Source organism: Dendrobates tinctorius, unplaced genomic scaffold (genome assembly GCF_039654945.1).
Source record: "Dendrobates tinctorius isolate UK_male_01 unplaced genomic scaffold, ASM3965494v1 ptg000276l, whole genome shotgun sequence".
NCBI lineage: Eukaryota > Metazoa > Chordata > Amphibia > Anura > Dendrobatidae > Dendrobates > Dendrobates tinctorius.
Genome location: NW_027361943.1, coordinates 2,003,543 through 2,022,428, shown reverse-complemented (window position 1 = coordinate 2,022,428; position 18,886 = coordinate 2,003,543). Strand labels below are relative to the sequence as shown.

Sequence of the window (18,886 nt, the reverse complement as noted above, 5' to 3'; positions counted from 1 at the left end):
AAAAAAAATTTTGTTTCCAAAATTGTGCTGATGTAAAGTAGACATGTGGGAAATATTATTTGGTAACTATTTTGTGTCACATAACTCTCTGGTTTAACAATAAAAATTGAAGATTGCGAAATTTTCGCCAAATTTCCATTTTTTTTTCACAAATAAACGCAAAAATTATCGACCTAAATTTACCACTAACCTGAAGCCCAATATGTCACGAAAAAACAGTCTCAGAATCGCTAGGATCCGTTGAAGTGTTCCTGAGTTATTACCTCATAAAGGGACACTGGTCAATTGCAAAAAACGGCCAAGTCATTAAGGTCAAAATAGGCTGGGTCATAAAGGGGTTAAGAAAAAGTTTTTACTTTGTCCCACTATCAATTTTTGCAGGCTGATCGCTTGTATAGCATCCCCATGCTTTGCAAACTGTCAGCTCTGCACAGAGAGAAAGTTGTTGATCATGCACTGTGCATGATCAAGCAACTATCCTAGCTCGTGACTGATGTTGTCATGACGACATCAGGTCACCATGGCAACGATCGTGACCCTGCGCCAATCCGTGGGGTCTCGGATCCAAGGGCAGAGGGGCTGTCAACCCTCTGCCAGCTCCTGGAATGCTTTGATTGCAGCATTTTAGGGGTTAACGTGTGAATGAACCGACACCTGGTGCGATAGAGCATGCACAGCCTGTATGCGTGCACGATCGTCATGATGTAATAATCCGTCCCTGGTCAATAAGGCCCAGGGCACAGTGACATATTGTTATTCCCATTGTCAGAAAGGGGTTAATAAAAGCAATGTTTTGTCAACCTTTTTCATTCAAGGCATGTTTCCACAACATCCGTGTTCTATGCAGCAATTGGATGAAGCCTTAGCGCACAGATTTTACACTCTAATCACCTCCTGCAAATACTGCTAATGAGTGTGCTCTGCTTCATTATAGAAAAAAATTCTCCTATATTTCAACCAGTTAGAGAAATGGGTTTCTGGGGAAGGTTACTTATTTTTTTATAAAGGTAAACAATCCCCTTAGCGTGCAGTCAAATCAAGGCAATCCTGCTTTTTTTTTTTAAAATCACCTAGATTCAAGCCATCTGCATTCTAACTAAATACACATATTATGAAAAAGGCAATAACCAGGAGGTTGTATCAAAGATTTTTTACATCAACCTTAAGTTTTATTTCAAGATAAATGTGTAACTTTAGTTAATTTAACAGCACAAAACACATACAAAACATTCATTGAAGTGTGCAAAGTACTATGCTTAATACTTAATACACTCATAAGTGTTCTTCAAACCATCACCGCAAAACAGGTCCAAAAATTGTAAAGGAAATGAACTTCAGTCTTAACCTTGCTCAATTGCCACCCCAATATAAATTGAATGAAGACAGCATGGTGTATTAGCTTATGTCCTATGTTCAAGGAAAGCAATTTGTAACAAAAATAAAACTTGAAGACACTTTGGATGAGAACATTTTTTGTCAGAAGTTCTTCAAATACAATCAAACTACTCAATCATTCTTGACTGCACTCTGTAAAATACCAGTTCTTTACAACTTCCATTTCAGTACGGTCTTCCACAAGCTTCTGGCTTTGTAGAGATACATCTTTATTGACTTTATAAGCCAATTCCATAATTTGGTGCAAGCTCCTGTAACGATAAATATGCAGATATGAAATTGACAAAAGTGCTCTAGCTGCAATTTCATAAACCTTAAAATAATTCTTACAGCGTGGGCAGCAAGGGAAAGTATCTTGCAGTCAGAGCTGTTCCAGGGGATTTTAGTAAATTAATGACAGTTAGAGTGATCAATGAGTGGAACAGGCTGCCACGAGAAGTGGTGAGTTCTCCTTCAATGGAAGTCTTCAAACAGAGGCTGGACAGACATCTGACTGGGATGATTTAGCGAATCCTGCTTTGAGCAGGGGGTTGGACCAGATGGCCCAGGAGGTCCCTTCCAACTCTACGATTCTATGATTCTATGTTTATAGCTTCACTAGGTGCTAAATGTTCTACTTGTCATTGTACCCTGCTGATCTGGGGCAGCAAGGTGCCATATTTTATAAATGGAGTATTACTTGGCATATTGAGCAATAGACTACGAATAGTTAATATCAAACAAACATTCTGGCAACCTAGGCAATAGACAGAACTTTTGCAAACAGTTCAACTTTCTTTTAGGCTATGTGCACACTTTGCGGATTTGCTTGTGGATATTTCTGTGCGGATTCTGCCTCTCTTGGCAGAAAACGCAGTTGAAATTGTGTGCGCTTTTGATACAGATTTTCATGCGGTTTTGTATGTATTCTATTACGCTACATAAAGATATATTATTTAAAAGAAAAAAAAAAATTGTGATGTAATTTCCTTGTTCAACCTCTTTCATTCTCCACTGACAGTTAGGTCCATATATATTTGGACAGAGACAACATTTTTCTAATTTTGGTTCTAGACATTACCACAATGAATTTTAAACAAAACAATTCACATGCAGTTGAAGTTCAGACTTTCAGCTTTCATTTGAGGGTATCCACATTAAAATTGGATGAAGGGTTTAGGAGTTTCAGCTCCTTATGTGCCACCCTGTTTTTAAAAGGACCAAAAGTAATTGGACAATTGACTCCAAGGCTATTTCATGGACAGGTGTGGGCAATCCCTTCGTTATGCAATTCTCAATTAAGCAGATAAAAGGCCTGGAGTTGATCTGAGGTGTGGTGCTTGCATTTGGAAGGTTTTGCTGTGAAGGAAACATTCGGTCAAAGGAGCTCTCCATGCAGGTGAAACAAGCCATCCTTAAGCTGCAAAAACGGAAAAAAACCCATCCGAGAAATTACTACAACATTAGGAGTGGCAAAATCTACAGTTTGGTACATCCCGAGAAAGAAAGCACTGGTGAAGTCATCAATGCAAAAAGACTTGGGCGCTCACGGAAGACAACAGTGGTGGATGATCGCAGAATAATCTCCATGGTGAAGAGAAACCCCTTCACAACAGCCAACCAAGTGAACAACACTCTCCAGGAGGTAGGCATATCAATATCCAAATCTACCACAAAGAGAAGACTGCTGAAAGTAAATACAGAGGGTTCACTGCACGGTGCAAGCCACTCATAAGCATCAAGAATCAAAAGGCTAGACTGGACTTTGCTAAAAAACATCTAAAAAAGCCAGCACAGTTCTGGAAGAACATTCTTTGGACAGATGAAACCAAGATCAACCTCTACCAGAATGATGGAAAGATAAAAGTATGGCGAAGGCGTGGTACAGCTCATGATCCAAAGCATACCACATCATCTGTAAAACACGGCGGAGGCAGTGTGATGGCTTGGGCATACATGGCTGCCAGTGGCACTGGGTCACTAGTGTTTATTGATGATGTGACACAGGACAGAAGCAGCCGAATGAATTCTGAGGTATTCCTAGCCATACTGTGTGCTCAGATCCAGCCAAATGCAGCCAAACTGATTGGTCATCATTTCATACTACAGATGGACAATGACCCAAAACAAAGCCAAAGGAACCCAGGAGTTTATTAAAGCAAAGAAGTGGAATATTCTTGAATGGCCAAGTCAGTCACCTGATCTCAGCCCAATTGAGCATGCATTTCACTTGTTAAAGACTAAACTTCAGACAGGCCCACAAACTAACAGCAACTGAAAACCACCGCAGTGAAGGCCTGGCAGAGCATCAAAAAGGAGGAAGCACAGCGTCTGGCGATGGCCATGAGTTCAAGACTTCAGGCAGTCATTGCCAACAAAGGGTTTTCAACCAAGTACTAGAAATGAACATTTCATTTACAATTATTTAATCTGTCCAATTACTTTTGGTCCCTTTAAAAACAGGGTGGCACATGTTAAGGAGCTGAAACTCCTAAACCCTTCATCCAATTTTAATGTAGATACCCTCAAATGAAAGCTGAAAGTCTGAACTTCAACTGCATCTGAATTGTTTTGTTTAAAATTCATTGTGGCAATGTCTAGAACCAAAATTAGAAAAATGTTGTCTGTCCAAATATATATGGACCTAACTGTATCTCTCTCTCATATATATATATATATATATATATATATATATATATATATATATATATCTCTCTATCTATAGCTCTCTATATATCTATAGCTCTCTATAGATATATCTATCTCTATCTATCTCTATATATAAGCTCTATCTCCATGCCTGAGGTTTAGTACGGAGCCAAAGGTTTAGTACTGAACAGGTGTCAGCCAATACTCCCTGTCTAACGGTCTATATACAGAGTGTCCCACGATGATCTTGTGGAACAGTCACTTCGGGAGAAGTGACTGCTCTACCCGGCCTCCGGTGATACACTACGGGAGTGATCACCTCCTGTCACTGTATCACTGCACTGCCATAAGAGTTTGCCGGAGTTCATTAGCTCCGATGCTCTCACTTATGGCACTACTGCTGTGAGAGATCTTTCCCAAGCAGCGATGCCACAAGTGACAGCAGAAGAGCTGATAAACTGCGGGTAGAGCAGTCACACCTCTCGATGTGACTGTTCTACACGTGAGATCGCCGTGGGACACTCAGATTACCTGGACTATGGCAGTCAGGGAGTATAGGTTGGTTTATTATTTTACATTATTTATAGGAGATCAGGGCGTCAGGGATTTGGCGTGAGGTGAATATAATGGGCTTTTATTTTTCCGTAAATGAAAGAAATTTTAATATATATATATATATATATATACACACACACACACACACACACACACACACTTTTTTCTTTTTAAACAGTGAGCACAGGTGTGAGCAGATATTACCACCCTCAGCGGCACGTGCTGTCACTGTTATCAGTGACAGCAAACATAGCCCGATGGGAGCAGTAGTCTGATCGGCCCACGCCTGCTTTTTTTACCGCAGGTAACCGCTGTGGGTCACAGTCAGCCGCGGAATCACGCTGACATGATCCCGCAGCGCTGTGACCGACAGTACCAACAGTAGTGTTAATGCACCCAGCCGCAGACACACACACACACACACACACATATTCTCCACTCACAATCTCCACCCACACACATTCTCCTTCTGACATAATTTCCTTTTCTGCAGAGTTTTTGCCAGCACATCCGCAAACCTTTTTACACCTGCGGTTTTGAAGTGGAAGTCAATGGGTACAGAAACGCTGCAGATACGCAAAAAGAATTGAGATGCTGCAGAAAATAAAAAGCTACAAATAAGTACAGAAATTTCCACAGCATGTGCAGAACAATTCAGGAATGCCATTGATAAACATTGCTTAAGTAATCACTTGCGTTTTTGAAGCATTTCAGAGCAGAAAAAACACTGCGGAAAAGCAACAAATCCGCAACGTAGCCTTAATGTGTTACCGGGATTTCCATTTAGGCTCTGTTCAGTCATGCTACATTTTTTTGTTAGATAACCACCTTCGACCGGTTTCACAAGTCCTGATATTTCCAGTACCTGAAAACTTGGTACCGGAGATATCAGTGTCAGTGTGCATAATTAGCATATTTCCCAGAGGAGCATTGCGGCTTTAAGTCTCCTCACCTCGACATGCTTAGCATGTTATTCTCCGCAAGGAGAAATGATACTTCTTGGATATCGGTCAGACGCCTCTCTCACAGCCAAACCAGATCTTCTCCCACTTTGCACTGATGAGGGGCAGTACCCCGAAACACAGTGTCTGCAAATGGAGATTCTGGCTTGGCTTTTATCCTAAGTCATGTAACTAGGCTCGTTAAAGAGTCAACATTGACTTTTAGGATTGCTACCTCCAATAGGTGGCACTAGAGTTCTAGTCCTCTTCCTCTCTGAAGAGACAATTTGCATAATTTGCAATATTTGCGGCACACATATGGCAACAGTGTGCCGCATCAGTACCACACGCATGGGCGCCAGGGAAGCAGCGGTACATTAAGCACTATTCCCTGGCGCCAAGTGCTGTAGACAGCTCTTATTATGCCCTACTCTGCTGGCGGTCAAAGCAAGCATGGGAAAATGAGGAGTTATATTCAACTGTTGAGAGCAAGTGGCAACTGATCTGACTATTCCTCCCATCAGCCCACAACTGCTGCTGCTAATAACAGTGACAGCAGAAATCCGGCGTGGGTTCCCCTGTATTTTCTATAACCAGCCTTGTTAAAACTAACAGCTGAGGGTTAACATTCTCAGGCTGGTAAGGGGCCATGGACATTGACCCCCCCTCCAGCCTAAAAATAGCAGCCCACAGCCACCCAGAAAAGGCACTTCTATTAGACGCGCCAATGGCGCTTTGCTCGGCTCTTCCCACTTGCCCTGCAGTGGTGGCAAGTGGGTTCATATTTGTGGGGTTGATGTTACCCTTGTATTGTCTGGTGACATCAACCCCACGGCTTGGTAATGGAGAAGCGTCTATAAGACACCTCTCCATTACTAATACTATAGTTATGTGGTAAATAAAGACACAAATTTAAAGTCTTTTATTAGAAATAAACACTTTTCCATTTTTATTTTAAAATAAACAGTTATACTCACCTAACGCCTAATTCCACTGAATCTCTCGTTCTCCTGTAATAAAAGCAAAGTAAAAACACGTATTTTACTTACCGGTAATGCGTTGCTTTTTTCGAAACTCATGACAGCAACAAGGGAATCCACCCTTCAAGGTCAGGAAGCCTTCAAGATAAAAAGGGCGGATCCTCTCCGCATCAGTGGATTACAAAGCATGAGGACCTCCGACTTTGCATAAATGTATATAGATGTGTACACTAACTATTTCTAACCACAACCACAAGTGGTGTACTATATACAATAACCCACCAACCGGAAGGTGATGAACTTCGTAACGGGAGGGAATATAAGGGTGATGTCATGGGTTCCTGAAAAACACATTACCGGTAAATAATATATGTATTTTTCTGTCACCCATGACAGTACCAAAGAGAGAATTACACAGAATTACTCATATCAGGGAGGGACCACAGCCTGTAGAACCAGCTTCCCAAACATGACATCAGAAGAGGCAAATAGATCTGGTCTACAGTGAATATAAAAAGTAGGTGATGATCACGTAGCTGCCTTACAGATCTGCTCAATGGACACGTCTGCCCTTTCTGCCAAAGACATTTCCATCGCTCTCGTAGAGTGGGGCTTCAGGTAGTCAAGGGCTGGCCTTCCTTCGCCTATATAGGCCAACTTGATAGCCTCTTATCCACCTGGATAGGGTACCCTTCGAGACTCATTCCTTTTCTACAGCGCTGAAAGGAGAAAAAAAAAAAGCCCTATCCTTCCTCCAAGGCTTTGTCGCAGTTAATAGTGAAGAAGGCATCTCCTAACATCTAAGGTGTGAAACTTCTCTTTACTATTCTTAGGTCACAGGGGATAATTCTGCCGAGCTTCTGTCCTGACCCTATGGAATTTAGATACTACTTTAGGTAGATAAGCTGGGTCAGATTTTAAGACTATTCTATCATCCATAACTAGGGTAAAGGGAGGGTCTACCGACAAAGTCTGTATATGTACATGGGGTGAATGTACCCTGCGAGCTGATGTTAGGGATACCAATAGTATAGTTTTTAGGGTGATCAATTTTATGGATCCTGAACTCAGGGGTTCAAAGGGGCTTCTGTTAATGCATTCAGAACCAAAGTTTAAATCCCATGGAGGTGCTCAGATCTAAACTGGTCCCCGTAGCCAAACACACGTCTTAAACCTAAACCACCCACTGATTACCCGCGAGGTTGTAATTACATAGTGCACCCAAGGCTGAAATCTGGACTTTTAAAGGTGCTAACGGCCAGAACTTGCTCATGCCCCCCTCTGGAGGAACTCCTAGATTTCTTTTAGGGTCACCCTTCCTCCCAAAGTAAACCCTGTGGATGACAGGAACTTTTTCCAAGTCCTAGCATAAATCCTCGTAGTGATTGGTTTGAGCAAAGTAGAGACCAGACTGGGAGAGAACCCTTTATTTTCTAGCACTGACCTCTCAAGTTCCAGGTTGTTAAGTGCAGCCCAGTCACCTGAGGATGAAATATGAGCTAGAAGGTCCGGGATCTCTGGACAGACCCATGGTTCCGTGACCGATATGTTCCTCAGCCAAAAGCAGCTACAAGAACCACCCTCGCCCCATTCTCTCCGACCTTCCCGAATATAGCTGGAATCAGACATATTGGGGGAAAGGCGTAGGAAAGAGTAAAGTCCCATCTGATCTGAAAGGTGTCCACAATTTGAGGGTTTTCTTTCAGGTCCTGGGAGCAGAATTTTTTTTTTTTTTAACTTGCGGTACTGCAGAGTTTAAAAAAGTTCAATCTGTGGACACTCCCACCTGGTCATAATCTGTCTGAATATGGAGTTCTTGGGGACAACTCGCCCTGCAGCAGCGGTTGCGGCTTAGAAAATCTGCCCTGATATTGTCCTTTCCTCTGATGTGAAGAGCGGACAATGAAAGGATGTTTGCCTGTGCGAGGCTGAAAGTCCACTTGGTAATCTGCATTAGGGATCGGGAACGTGTGCCACCTGATAATTCAGGTATGGGACTGACTTTGTTGTCCGAAAATATTTTTACAGGGTGGTCTATAGGAAGGGTAGAAGACTGTAGTGCATTCTCTATTGCTAGGAGCTCCCACATGTTTGAGGAGCTCTCCTTTTCCACTCCCAACCATGTTCCCTGGATCAGATGGTTGCCCAGATGACCTCCCAACCCCCTCCTCTGGGACTGGCATATGGGGTGACTACCCTGGTGATGTGAGGAACCGAAGGGACGCCCTCCCAAAACGATTCTAATTTTAACCACCTGGGGTGCAAAGTCATTTAGAGGGTTTTCTACTATCCTGGGAGGGACCACGAAACAAGAATCCTTTGCCTTTCCTGGGCCGATCGTCCCACCTACTATGTTCTGCGGCTGATCTCCTTCTGCTGAATTTTTTCCTCTGAAAGGACTGTCCGAAGGACAAGAAGGGAGGCTTTGGAAATCTTTTCCTATCCACAGCTTTATCCAGGATATCATTCAACACTATACCGAATAAAAACGATCCTTCACAAGGGAGAGAACAGAGTTTCCTTTTGGCTTGTAAGTCCCCCCAGGCAGCATTTCAACCAGACTGCTCTCCGGCCTGCTTTGGATGGCGCAGCAGATCTTGTGGCTAGTCTGGCCAAGTCATCCAAAGGAAGGCCACCGCTTCCCTAATTACTGGGAGTGTGGCCAAAATGGACTCCCTAGGTGAATTTTCCCTCAGCTGGTTTTTCAACCTTCCCAGCCAGATCATAAGAGACCTAGCTGTTGAGGTTGCTGGAATGGCTGGCCTCAGAGCGACCACCAACTACTCCCAGGCACCTTTGATAAAGGTATCAACCTTTCTATCAAGGGGGTCTCTTAGCAATCCTGCATCCTCAAAAGGGAAGGATGACCTTTTTGAAGCTTTGGATATTTGAATATAGCGACATTCAATTTCAGGGATTTACTCCAGGATGCCGTTGCCTCTTCATCAAAAGGGCATTTCCTTTTAGAGGAGGATAGCAAGGGGCCTTTTTACTCTGGCCTAACCCATTCTTTATTAATGAGATCAAGCACTTTCTCATTAATAGGGAAAAATCTGTTTCTTCCAGTCCTAAGTCCCAAACATTACATCCTGGACCGATCTCTTGGCCTTTTGGTCGACCAGACCCATTGTGGACCTCACAGCTTTAATTAAATTGTCTACTTCCTCGAGTGGGAAATAATAACCCACTCCCGAGTCACTTTACGATGAGGATGCCCCTGAAGAATCCTCTAAAACCCCATCGTCTTAGATCTCCTAAGTCATCGGCTATAGACCTATTAGCCATGTCACTGCAAGGTGCTTCCTCCGAGTGGGACAGGGATCTTTATGAATGCTCTACCTCCATTCTGATGAGAGTCTTTAAGCTGGAGGGGAAATCTGGTGTCTCATTTGAAATTGTATCATTGATACATTATTGGCATAATTTTTTGGGCCATACACTAGACAATCCCTGACCGCACAAAACAAGCCCTGTGATTTGTTTTTTCCTGTGCATTTTCTAGGGGGTTCTAGAAAATCAAGAGGATAAAGAGTGAGAGATTTTCATTATTAAAAAGTTACATTCTCGTAGGTCACTCACCAGAGGAATTGAAGGGTACAGGAACAGGAGGCAAAATGTCGTCCAAAATGTCTCCCCTAGAGACTGCGGAATCCTCTATTCTGATAGAGCTGTGCAGACTTGTCCTGGAATCCTTGCACTTGCATACTGCACTTGAGCGTCTGCGTACTCCTATCCTGGTGTGGTCGCTCCTGACACTGGTGGTCGCTGTGGCTGCTCTGGCTCCAAGTGCTGTTGTGGCTGCAGCACCTGCTGCTGCTATGGAGAGGGCTGCTGTGCATCCATGCCTGCACTAGTGCCCCTGCCTGACAGGCGATCCACACTTTATTATAGGGGGATCTTCTGGCCAGTGTGCTCCTGCAGCTTCTGGTACCCGCCCGGAATACTCCGGGTGGAAGGTCCCGGCTGCACTCTGACTGCCAGGACGTGTGGCTGCCGGCTTACCATGTGGTGACGGACAAGTCCCCATCGGGCTCCCCATGGCGCTTCCAGCAATCCAGGCGCCAACCACAGCAAAGACTGTGCCCTGCCCAGTCTGGGAACTTCTCTCCTCATCTTCTGGCGCCATGCAGGACTGGAGGTTCCCCTGTCAAGGACAGGAAACCACTGATGCAGAGCGAGAAACCGCCTTTTTATCTTGAAGGTTTTCTGTCCTTGAAGGGCGGATCCCCTCTCATTGGTGACAAAAAAAAAAAAAAAAATATCCCTCACCTGTCTGTCGTTCTGTCCCACGCTATAATCCATATCTGGGGGATGAATAATTTTCAACCTGGACGGTGCCAAGATGCGACTCTCCAGGCCAAGAACCTGTGGTTACCACCAGTCAGTGAGGATGCGTTCCCAGACGTGCTGATCTGTGGGGACCTCAGCACCGTTGAAAAAAAGTCAGTGATGAGGTCACTGCAGTTCAGCTCAGCGAGTTCACAGCAAATCAGTGATAAAAAAAAATCCGGTGAACACTGTGAGAAATTATTTAAAGCGCAGACGGTGGGTGATGAATACTCCTCAGCCCCTCATGCTGTCACTTATTAGCGGCAGCAAGCGTAGGCTGATAGGAGTAATAGTCCCATCGGCCGCCACCTGGTCTCATTGTTAGCAGTTGAATACAACTGTTCATTAGCTCCTACTCGCGCTGATCGCTGCCAAAGCACCCAGCACCGGGGAACAGCACTCACTGGACCGCTGCTTCTCAGGCGCCAGGACATGTCACATGGACGACATCCCAATGTGTCATCCGTGCGCGGGACGTTTTGTGGCCCGTGCTGCCGCTAAAAGACGGACATGTCTATGTGTGGGTCACATGGACACGGTTTGTGGAAACACACTGACATGTGCACAGCAACATAGATTTCAAGGTGTCTACGGTACGTGTGAAAATTGTAAATAGATATAACTGACACAGACGTCTGAAAGAGCCCTTAATAGAAGATCAAACACAACAGATCAATTAAAGAAAAAAAAACCCTCACTGAGTGCCCCACCAATTCCTAAAATCACTGCAAAGCAGCAGTAAGGATGAGCTTGAACAGAACAGTGGCCACATGACTGATGTCTACTTCAATGTCTATGGTGCCAACAATCAAGGTTTGTTGTCAGTACTCAGTGGTTGGTGCCAACCAAGGGAGGGCAACTGTTGAGACTGTTACTCGTTGCATGTGGGTAGCAAAGGCTTTTCCTTCTGTCCAACCGCACAGAACTAGAGAAGATGCTACGGTCAAACATTTGATCCTGGCAATTACTGTATGTGGTTAATACTTTAACAAGTACCAATGACCTAAACATAGTTGCAGATCAAGTTTACTTCATTGTAACCCTGTTTCCTAATAAAAGCAGATTCTTACAGCAGGATAATGCTTCCTGTCACACTTCCAGTAAAAGCTGAAAGATCATGACAAACTGCTCTTAATTCAACTGAGCATCAATGGGATGAGTTTAAAAATCTACTAAAGCAGAAGGCCGCATATCATAACTTTACAAGGCCTTCGGAGGCGTTACTTGCACACTTCTCAGCATGTGATGTGTGCTTGCAAGGGTTAATTTATCTCTGCTCACTCAATCTGTTATAGGCTATAAAAAGTGAGCATAAATCACATCCCCAATAGAGCTGAGCGAATGTTTCAATGTTCGGTTTATGATCACCAAATTTGCAATATTTGCCAATTTATTTGTCAAACATTCAACGAAAGCCATTCAAGTCAATGGAGGGCAAAAACAAACATATGCACAACACCTTCAAACAGCACCAAAAGCTGCAAAAACACATCAAATTAGGGGCAGACACTAGGAAAGTGGCCTCAATTCACCCACACTACAAATTGTAGCATGCCACGGCAGCTATCAGCCATGCATGAGGTATCGGGGTCTGGGCCAGCATTTACAGCTTTCAATTGAACGTCACAGTAAGACGAGGTGGGATCGGTGTAGGCCTGCTGTGCTGGGAGTCCTAATACCACATTCAACATCTCAACCTGCTTTCATGCTCAGCCACACTCAGGTAGCACAAATATCAGTTTCGTAGACTACTATTATCAGAAAAATCTAAAGATTGTAACACGGAAAGATGGCTACAAGGAAGTGGAGGCCTGAGTGAGGCCTACTGCAACAGGCAACACGCATGAAGGATACCCAACCAGAAGTGTTCACATTTCCAAAAAAAAAAAAAAAAAAAAAAAAAAAAAGTAGAAATCGTATAATAGGGACCGACATGTCTTCCATTACAGCCAACTTAGCACATGGAGACCATCCATGACTGTTCACATTTCCACAAATTTGTGTCAACATCTGCAGCAGCAGCAGGCACAGAAGCTGCACTTAACATATCACAGACAGGAATTACATGAGTGTAATGCAGCATCACCTTGTCTGTACAGTCTGTGATTGGGGTTTAAAAGTCCTTGGAGATCCATGTTCAGCTTGATAAAAGTTAGGCAGTCTACAATTTTAGAGGACATCCGGCTGTACTTATCAGTTAGGACACCAGCAGCGCTGAGAGAACGCTGGCTTCCGGGCATGATAAAACCTCCAAGGCGTGTGATGCAAGCTCAGGCCAATCATCCATTTTTGAAGACTAAAATGTGAAAGGGTCCAAACCCTCCCTGATGGTATGGATATTCAGTTCTAGATACTCCTGCACCATCCTCGTCATTCGTTCACCACGTGTCAGACTTAGTTTCTGTTGTGCTGGTGCTTTGAATCATGTCCTCAGTACATAGGGAGGTGCCATATCAAGAGAGGATCCACCCTATGTGCGAAGGACATTTATTGCTATGTAATCTCAGGGTTCTTTGGATCACTGAAATCAATCTCAGATACCTGTGCTAAATTAGTTTGACATTTGAGCCCAATAAAAGGAAAACTGGATGTTCCACACTATTGAGCAGGCCACAGTTTTCAAGTAACATGGGAAAGAAAAAGGATCTCTGCTGCCGAAAAGCATCAAATAGTGCAATGCCTTGGTCAAGGGATCAAAACATTAGATATTTCCCGAAAACTTAAGCGTACTGTTAACAGATTTGTGGCTGATTCTGAGCACAGACGTGTTCGTGCTGATAAAGGCAGAATGAGGAAGGTTTCTGCCAGGTAAGTTCATTGGATTAAGAGAGCAGCTGCTAAAAAGCCATTAAAAACCAGCAAACAGATATTTGAAGCTGCTGGTGCCTCTGGAGTCCCTCCAATCTCAAGGTGTAGGATTTTTCAAAGGCTTGCTGTGGTGCATAGACCTACTAATCGGCCACTCCTAAACAGTGCTCACAAGCAGAAACGGTTGCAGTGGGCAAAGACATACATTCAAGCAGTCTTGTTTACTGATGAGTGTCAAACAAACCTGGATGGTCCAGATGGATGGAGTAGTGGAAGGTTGGTGGATGGCCACCATGTCCCAATAAGGCTGCAATGTCAGCAAGGAGGTGGAGTCGTCATGTATTGGGCCGGAATCATGGGGAAACAGCTGGTAGGGCCCTTTAAGTTTCCTAAAGGTGTGAAAATGACCTCTGCAAAGTATATAGAGTTTCTGACTGACAACTTTCTTCCATGGTATAAAAAGCAGAAACATGCCTTCAGGAGCAAAATCATCTTCATGCATGACAATGCACCATCTCATGCTGCAAAGAATTCCTCTGAGTCATTAGCTGCTATGGGCATAAAAGGAGATAAACTCATGATGTGGCCACCATTTTCCCCTGACCTCAGCCCTATAGAGAACCTTTGGAGTATCATCAAGCAAAAGATCTTTGAGGGTGGGAGGCAGTTTGCACCAAAACAGCAGCTCTGGGAGGCTATTCTGACTTCATGCAAAGAAATACAAGAAACTCTCCAAAAACTCACAAGTTCAATGGATGCAAGATTTGTGAAGGTGATACCAAAGAAGGGGTTCCTATGTTAACATGTAACTTTGCCTGTTAGGATGTTTTGGAGTTAAATAGTTTTTTGTTCAGTGAATGTGACCTCCTAATGCTGCAAATTCCACAAATGAGCATTTTCAGTTCTTTAAAACATATCAAATGTTTAGAAATTCTACTGTGCCTAATTTGGAACAGTGCATTTTGAGTTTTTATTCATTTTGGAGATTATTCTGTTATCATTCGGAGGTTTCTTCAATAAAATTCGATGTATACTCTAACGGGTGATGACTTATTAGACTGACTGTCATTTTCACCGACCATTTAGGAAAATCAGAGAATATAATTTGCATAATAATTTGGAACATGGTGTATATTCCTATTAATGAACTTCTATGGGAACCATTTCTACATGTACTGATCATTTCATCTTCACTACTCAAGCTGTGTTTTGACATACAACTACTATACATTCTATCCAGCATATAGGATAAATACCGTCTGTGTTACATCTTTAGCACTTTAGATTGGCTGCTATGTTCACCCTTATCCTTCACATAAATTATAATAGAAGGGCTAGTAGGGATAGTCATTGCAGAGCAGGGGCACCATTTTTGTTTTTTCCATAGGGTGCCAACCTCCGCGGCCTCCTTTTTCCATCATTTATCAATTGCCAGTATATATTTCTCCCCTCGCCCTTTTATAGTCAAAATCGGTTCATTGTAAACTATTGGACTAGCAGTATATTTGATTTCTCACAGCCATTTAGACATAGTACTACACCTCCCTTTACACCTGTAGGTCTCTGATAGCGTTTGCTACACAGGGATGTAAATGTTTAGGAGAACTGCCATCGAGCGGGGGGCAACATATGCTCAGGGCAAGGGTGCCAACCTCTGCTGGTAGGTAGGGTCGTACAGGAGTAGAGCAGGGCAAGGCACCTCACCCTGGCTCCTTTATCTACTGTGTCTTTACATTTTTAGCTTGGTGATTGTTTTGATTACTTGAACTTATTGGTATTTTAAACTGGCAAATAAAAAAAAAGTTATATTTTATTAATCATTAATTATGTGGAGTCCCTTCAGAGACATTGCTCAAACTCTGCCTGGAGAGCTGTCCACAACTCCTAAGCTGTATAACTGCGATCTCCAAGGCATATCAGTTGTATACACTGCCCGATTGCAGTGAGCCCTAGCTGCGCAGCACGGAGGTGGTGGGGATTCACTCTGCACTATTGGAACGCGTGTCTCATTAACCCCTTCCTGACATGAGACGTACTATCCCGTCCATGGGACCCGGGCCCCTATGCCCATGGACGGGATAGTACGTCTACCGCGATCAGCGGCGCCCACGTGGTGAGCGCCGCTGATCGCGGCCGGGTGTCAGCTGATTATCACAGCTGACACCCGGCACAATGTGTCACGATCGCGGTGTACCGGGAGTTAAAGGGAAGCATCGGCAGGGAGGGGGGCTCCCTCCGTGCTTCCCTGAGCCCCCCACAGCAGCGCAATGTGCAGCGCTGCTGCCGGGGGCTCCTTTCCTGCAGGCCCCCGAATCCAAGATGGTGACGGGGGCCTTCGGGGGCCTGCAGGAAGCTGGCTTCCTCAGTGCCTGCAAAGCGCAGGCATGAGGAAGCCTTGTGCACTGCCTGTGACAGATTGCTGATCTGTCACAGTGATCTGTGATGTGACAGATCAGCGATCTGTCACATGACAATGATGTCCCACCTGGGACTATTTAATAAAGTAAAAAAAAAAAAAAAAAAAAAAAAATCGCCAAATAAGTTGGAAAAAAAAAAAAAAATATTCCCCCAAATAAATCCATTTTTTAGAAATAAAAAATAATAATAAAGTACACATATTAGGTATCGCCGCGTCCGTAACGACCCGACCTGTAAAACTGTCCCATTAGTTAACCCCTTTAGCGAACCCCTTAAAAAATAAAAATAAACGAAGCAAAAAATAATGATTTATTATCATACCGCCAAACAAAAAGTGTAATAACGCGAGATCAAAAAGACGCATATAAATATCCATGGTACCGCTGAAAACGTCATCTTGTCCCGCAAAAAACGAGCCGCCACACAGCATCATCCGCAAAAAAATAAAAAAAAGTTATAGTTCGCAGAATAAAGCGATGCAAAAATTATTATTTTTTATATAAAATAGTTTTCATTGCATAAAACCGACAAAACATAAAAAAAAGACCTAAATAAGGTATCTCTGTAAGCGTACTGACCTGAAGAATAAAACCGCTTTATCAATTTTACCGCACGCGGAACGGTGTAAACGCACCCCCCCAAAAGAAATTCATGAAATGCTGGTTTTTGTTCATTCTGCGTCCCAAAAATCGGAATAAAAAGCGATCAAAAAATGTCACGTGCCCGAAAATGGTACCAATAAAAACGTCAACTCGTCCCGCAAAAAATAAGACCTCACATGACTCGGTGGGTCAAAATACGTAAAAATTAGAGCTCTCAATATGTGGTGATGCAAAAACTATTTTTACAATAAAAAGCGTCTTTTAGCGTGTGACAGCTGCCAAATATAAAAACCACCATAAATAGTAAATCAAACCCCCCGTTATCACCCCCTTAGTTAGGGAAAAATAATAAAATAAAAATGTATTTATTTCCATTTTTCCATTAGGGTTAGGGCTGAGATTAGGGTTAGGGGTGTGTTGGGGTTTGGGTTGGAGTTAGAATTGGGGGTTTCCACTGTTTGGGCACATCAGGGGCTCTCCAAATGCTACATGGCGTCTGATCTCAATTCCAGCCAATTCTGAGTTGAAAAAGTCAAACGGTGCTCCTTCCCTTCCAAGCTCTGCCATGCGCCCAAACAGTGTTTTACCCCCACATGTAGGGTATCAGCCAACTCAGGTCAAATTGCAAAACAATTTTTGGGGTCCAATTTCTCCTGTTACCCTTAGGAAAATAAAAAATTGGGGGCAAAAATATTTTTGTGGAAAAAAATGTTTTTTTTTTTATTTTCACGCCCGATCGTTATAAACTTCTGTGAAGCACTTGGGGGTTCAAAGTGCTCACCACACATCTAGATAAGTTCCGTGGGGGGCCTAGTGTCGAAAATGGGGTCACTTGTGGGGAGTTTCAATAGTTTAGGTACATCAGGGGCTCTCCAAACGCACATGACACCCGCAGACCATTCCATCAAAGTCTGCATTCCAAAATGTCACTGCTTCCCTTCCGAGCCCCGACGTGTGTCCATACAGTAGTTTTCTCCCACATATGGGGTGTCAGCGTACTCATGACAAATTGGACAACAACTTTTAGGGTCCAATTTCTCCTGTTACCCTTGGGAAAATAAAAAAATTGGGGACTAATTGATCATGTTTGTGGAAAAAATACGATTTTTTTATTTTCATGCCCTGGCATTATAAACTTCTGTGAAGCCTTTGGGGGTTCAAAGTGCTTGTACCTCACATCTAGATAAGTTCCTTAGGGGGTCTAGTTTTCAAAATGGGGTCATTTGTGGGGGGTTTCCACTGTTTAGGTACATTAGGGGCTCTCCAAAGGCAACATGACACCCGCAGACCATTCCATCAAAGTCTGCATGACAAAACGTCACTACTTCCCTTCCGAGCCCCGACGTGTGCCCATACAGTAGTTTTCTCCCACATATGGGGTATCAACATACTCAGGACAAATTGGACAACAACTTTTGGGGTCCAATTTCTCCTGGTACCCTTGGGAAAATAAAAAAATGGTGACTAAAAGATCATGTTTGTGGAAAAAATACGAATTTTTTATTTTCACGCCCGGGCGTTATAAACTTCTGTGAAGCACTGGGGGGTTCAAAGTTCTCACCACACATCTAGATAAGTTCCTTAGGGGGTCTAGTTTCCAAAATGGTGTCATCTGTGGGGGGTTTCCACTGTTTTGGTACATTAGGGGTTTTCCAATCGCGACATGATGTCCGATCTCAATTCCAGCCAAAAACGTCAAATGGCGCTGCTTCCCTTCCGAGCTCTGCCATGCGCCCAAATAGTGGTTTACCCCCACATGTGGGGTATCAGCGTACTCAGGACAAATTGCACAATAACTTTTAGGGTCCTGTTACCCTTGGGAAAATAAAAATTGGGGTGAAAAGATCATTTTTGTGGAAAAAATGATTTTTTAATTGTACCGCTGTATGTTATAAACTTCTGTAAAGCCCTTGTGGGTTCAAAGTTCTCACCACATATCTAGATAAGTTCCTTGGGGGGTCTAGTCCAAAATGGGGTCACTTGTAGGGGGTTTCCACTGTTTAGGTACATCAGGGACTCTCCAAACGTGACATGGCGTCCGATCTGAATTCCAGACAATTTTGCATTGAAAAAGTCAAACAGCGCTCCTTCCATTCTGAGCTCTGCCATGCTCCGAAACAGTCGTTCCCCCCCACATATCAGGTATCAGCGTACTCAGGACAAATTGCACAATAACTTTTGCAGTCCAATTTCTCCTGTTACCCTTGGTAAAATAAAAAAAATTGAACCT

General features: G+C 43.4%; 1 protein-coding gene across 1 annotated transcript in view; it reads right to left on the bottom strand.

Annotated features, from left to right (window-relative positions):
* Positions 1 to 1,135: 1,135 nt before the first annotated feature.
* The window catches only part of HAUS8 (HAUS augmin like complex subunit 8), a 163,062-nt gene continuing 145,311 nt past the window's right edge, over positions 1,136 to 18,886 (bottom strand). The window contains exon 11 of the mRNA XM_073559837.1: positions 1,136 to 1,646. Coding sequence (XP_073415938.1) covers positions 1,511 to 1,646 — 136 coding nt within the window. The 3' untranslated portion in view covers positions 1,136 to 1,510. The remainder of the gene's footprint in view (positions 1,647 to 18,886) is intronic.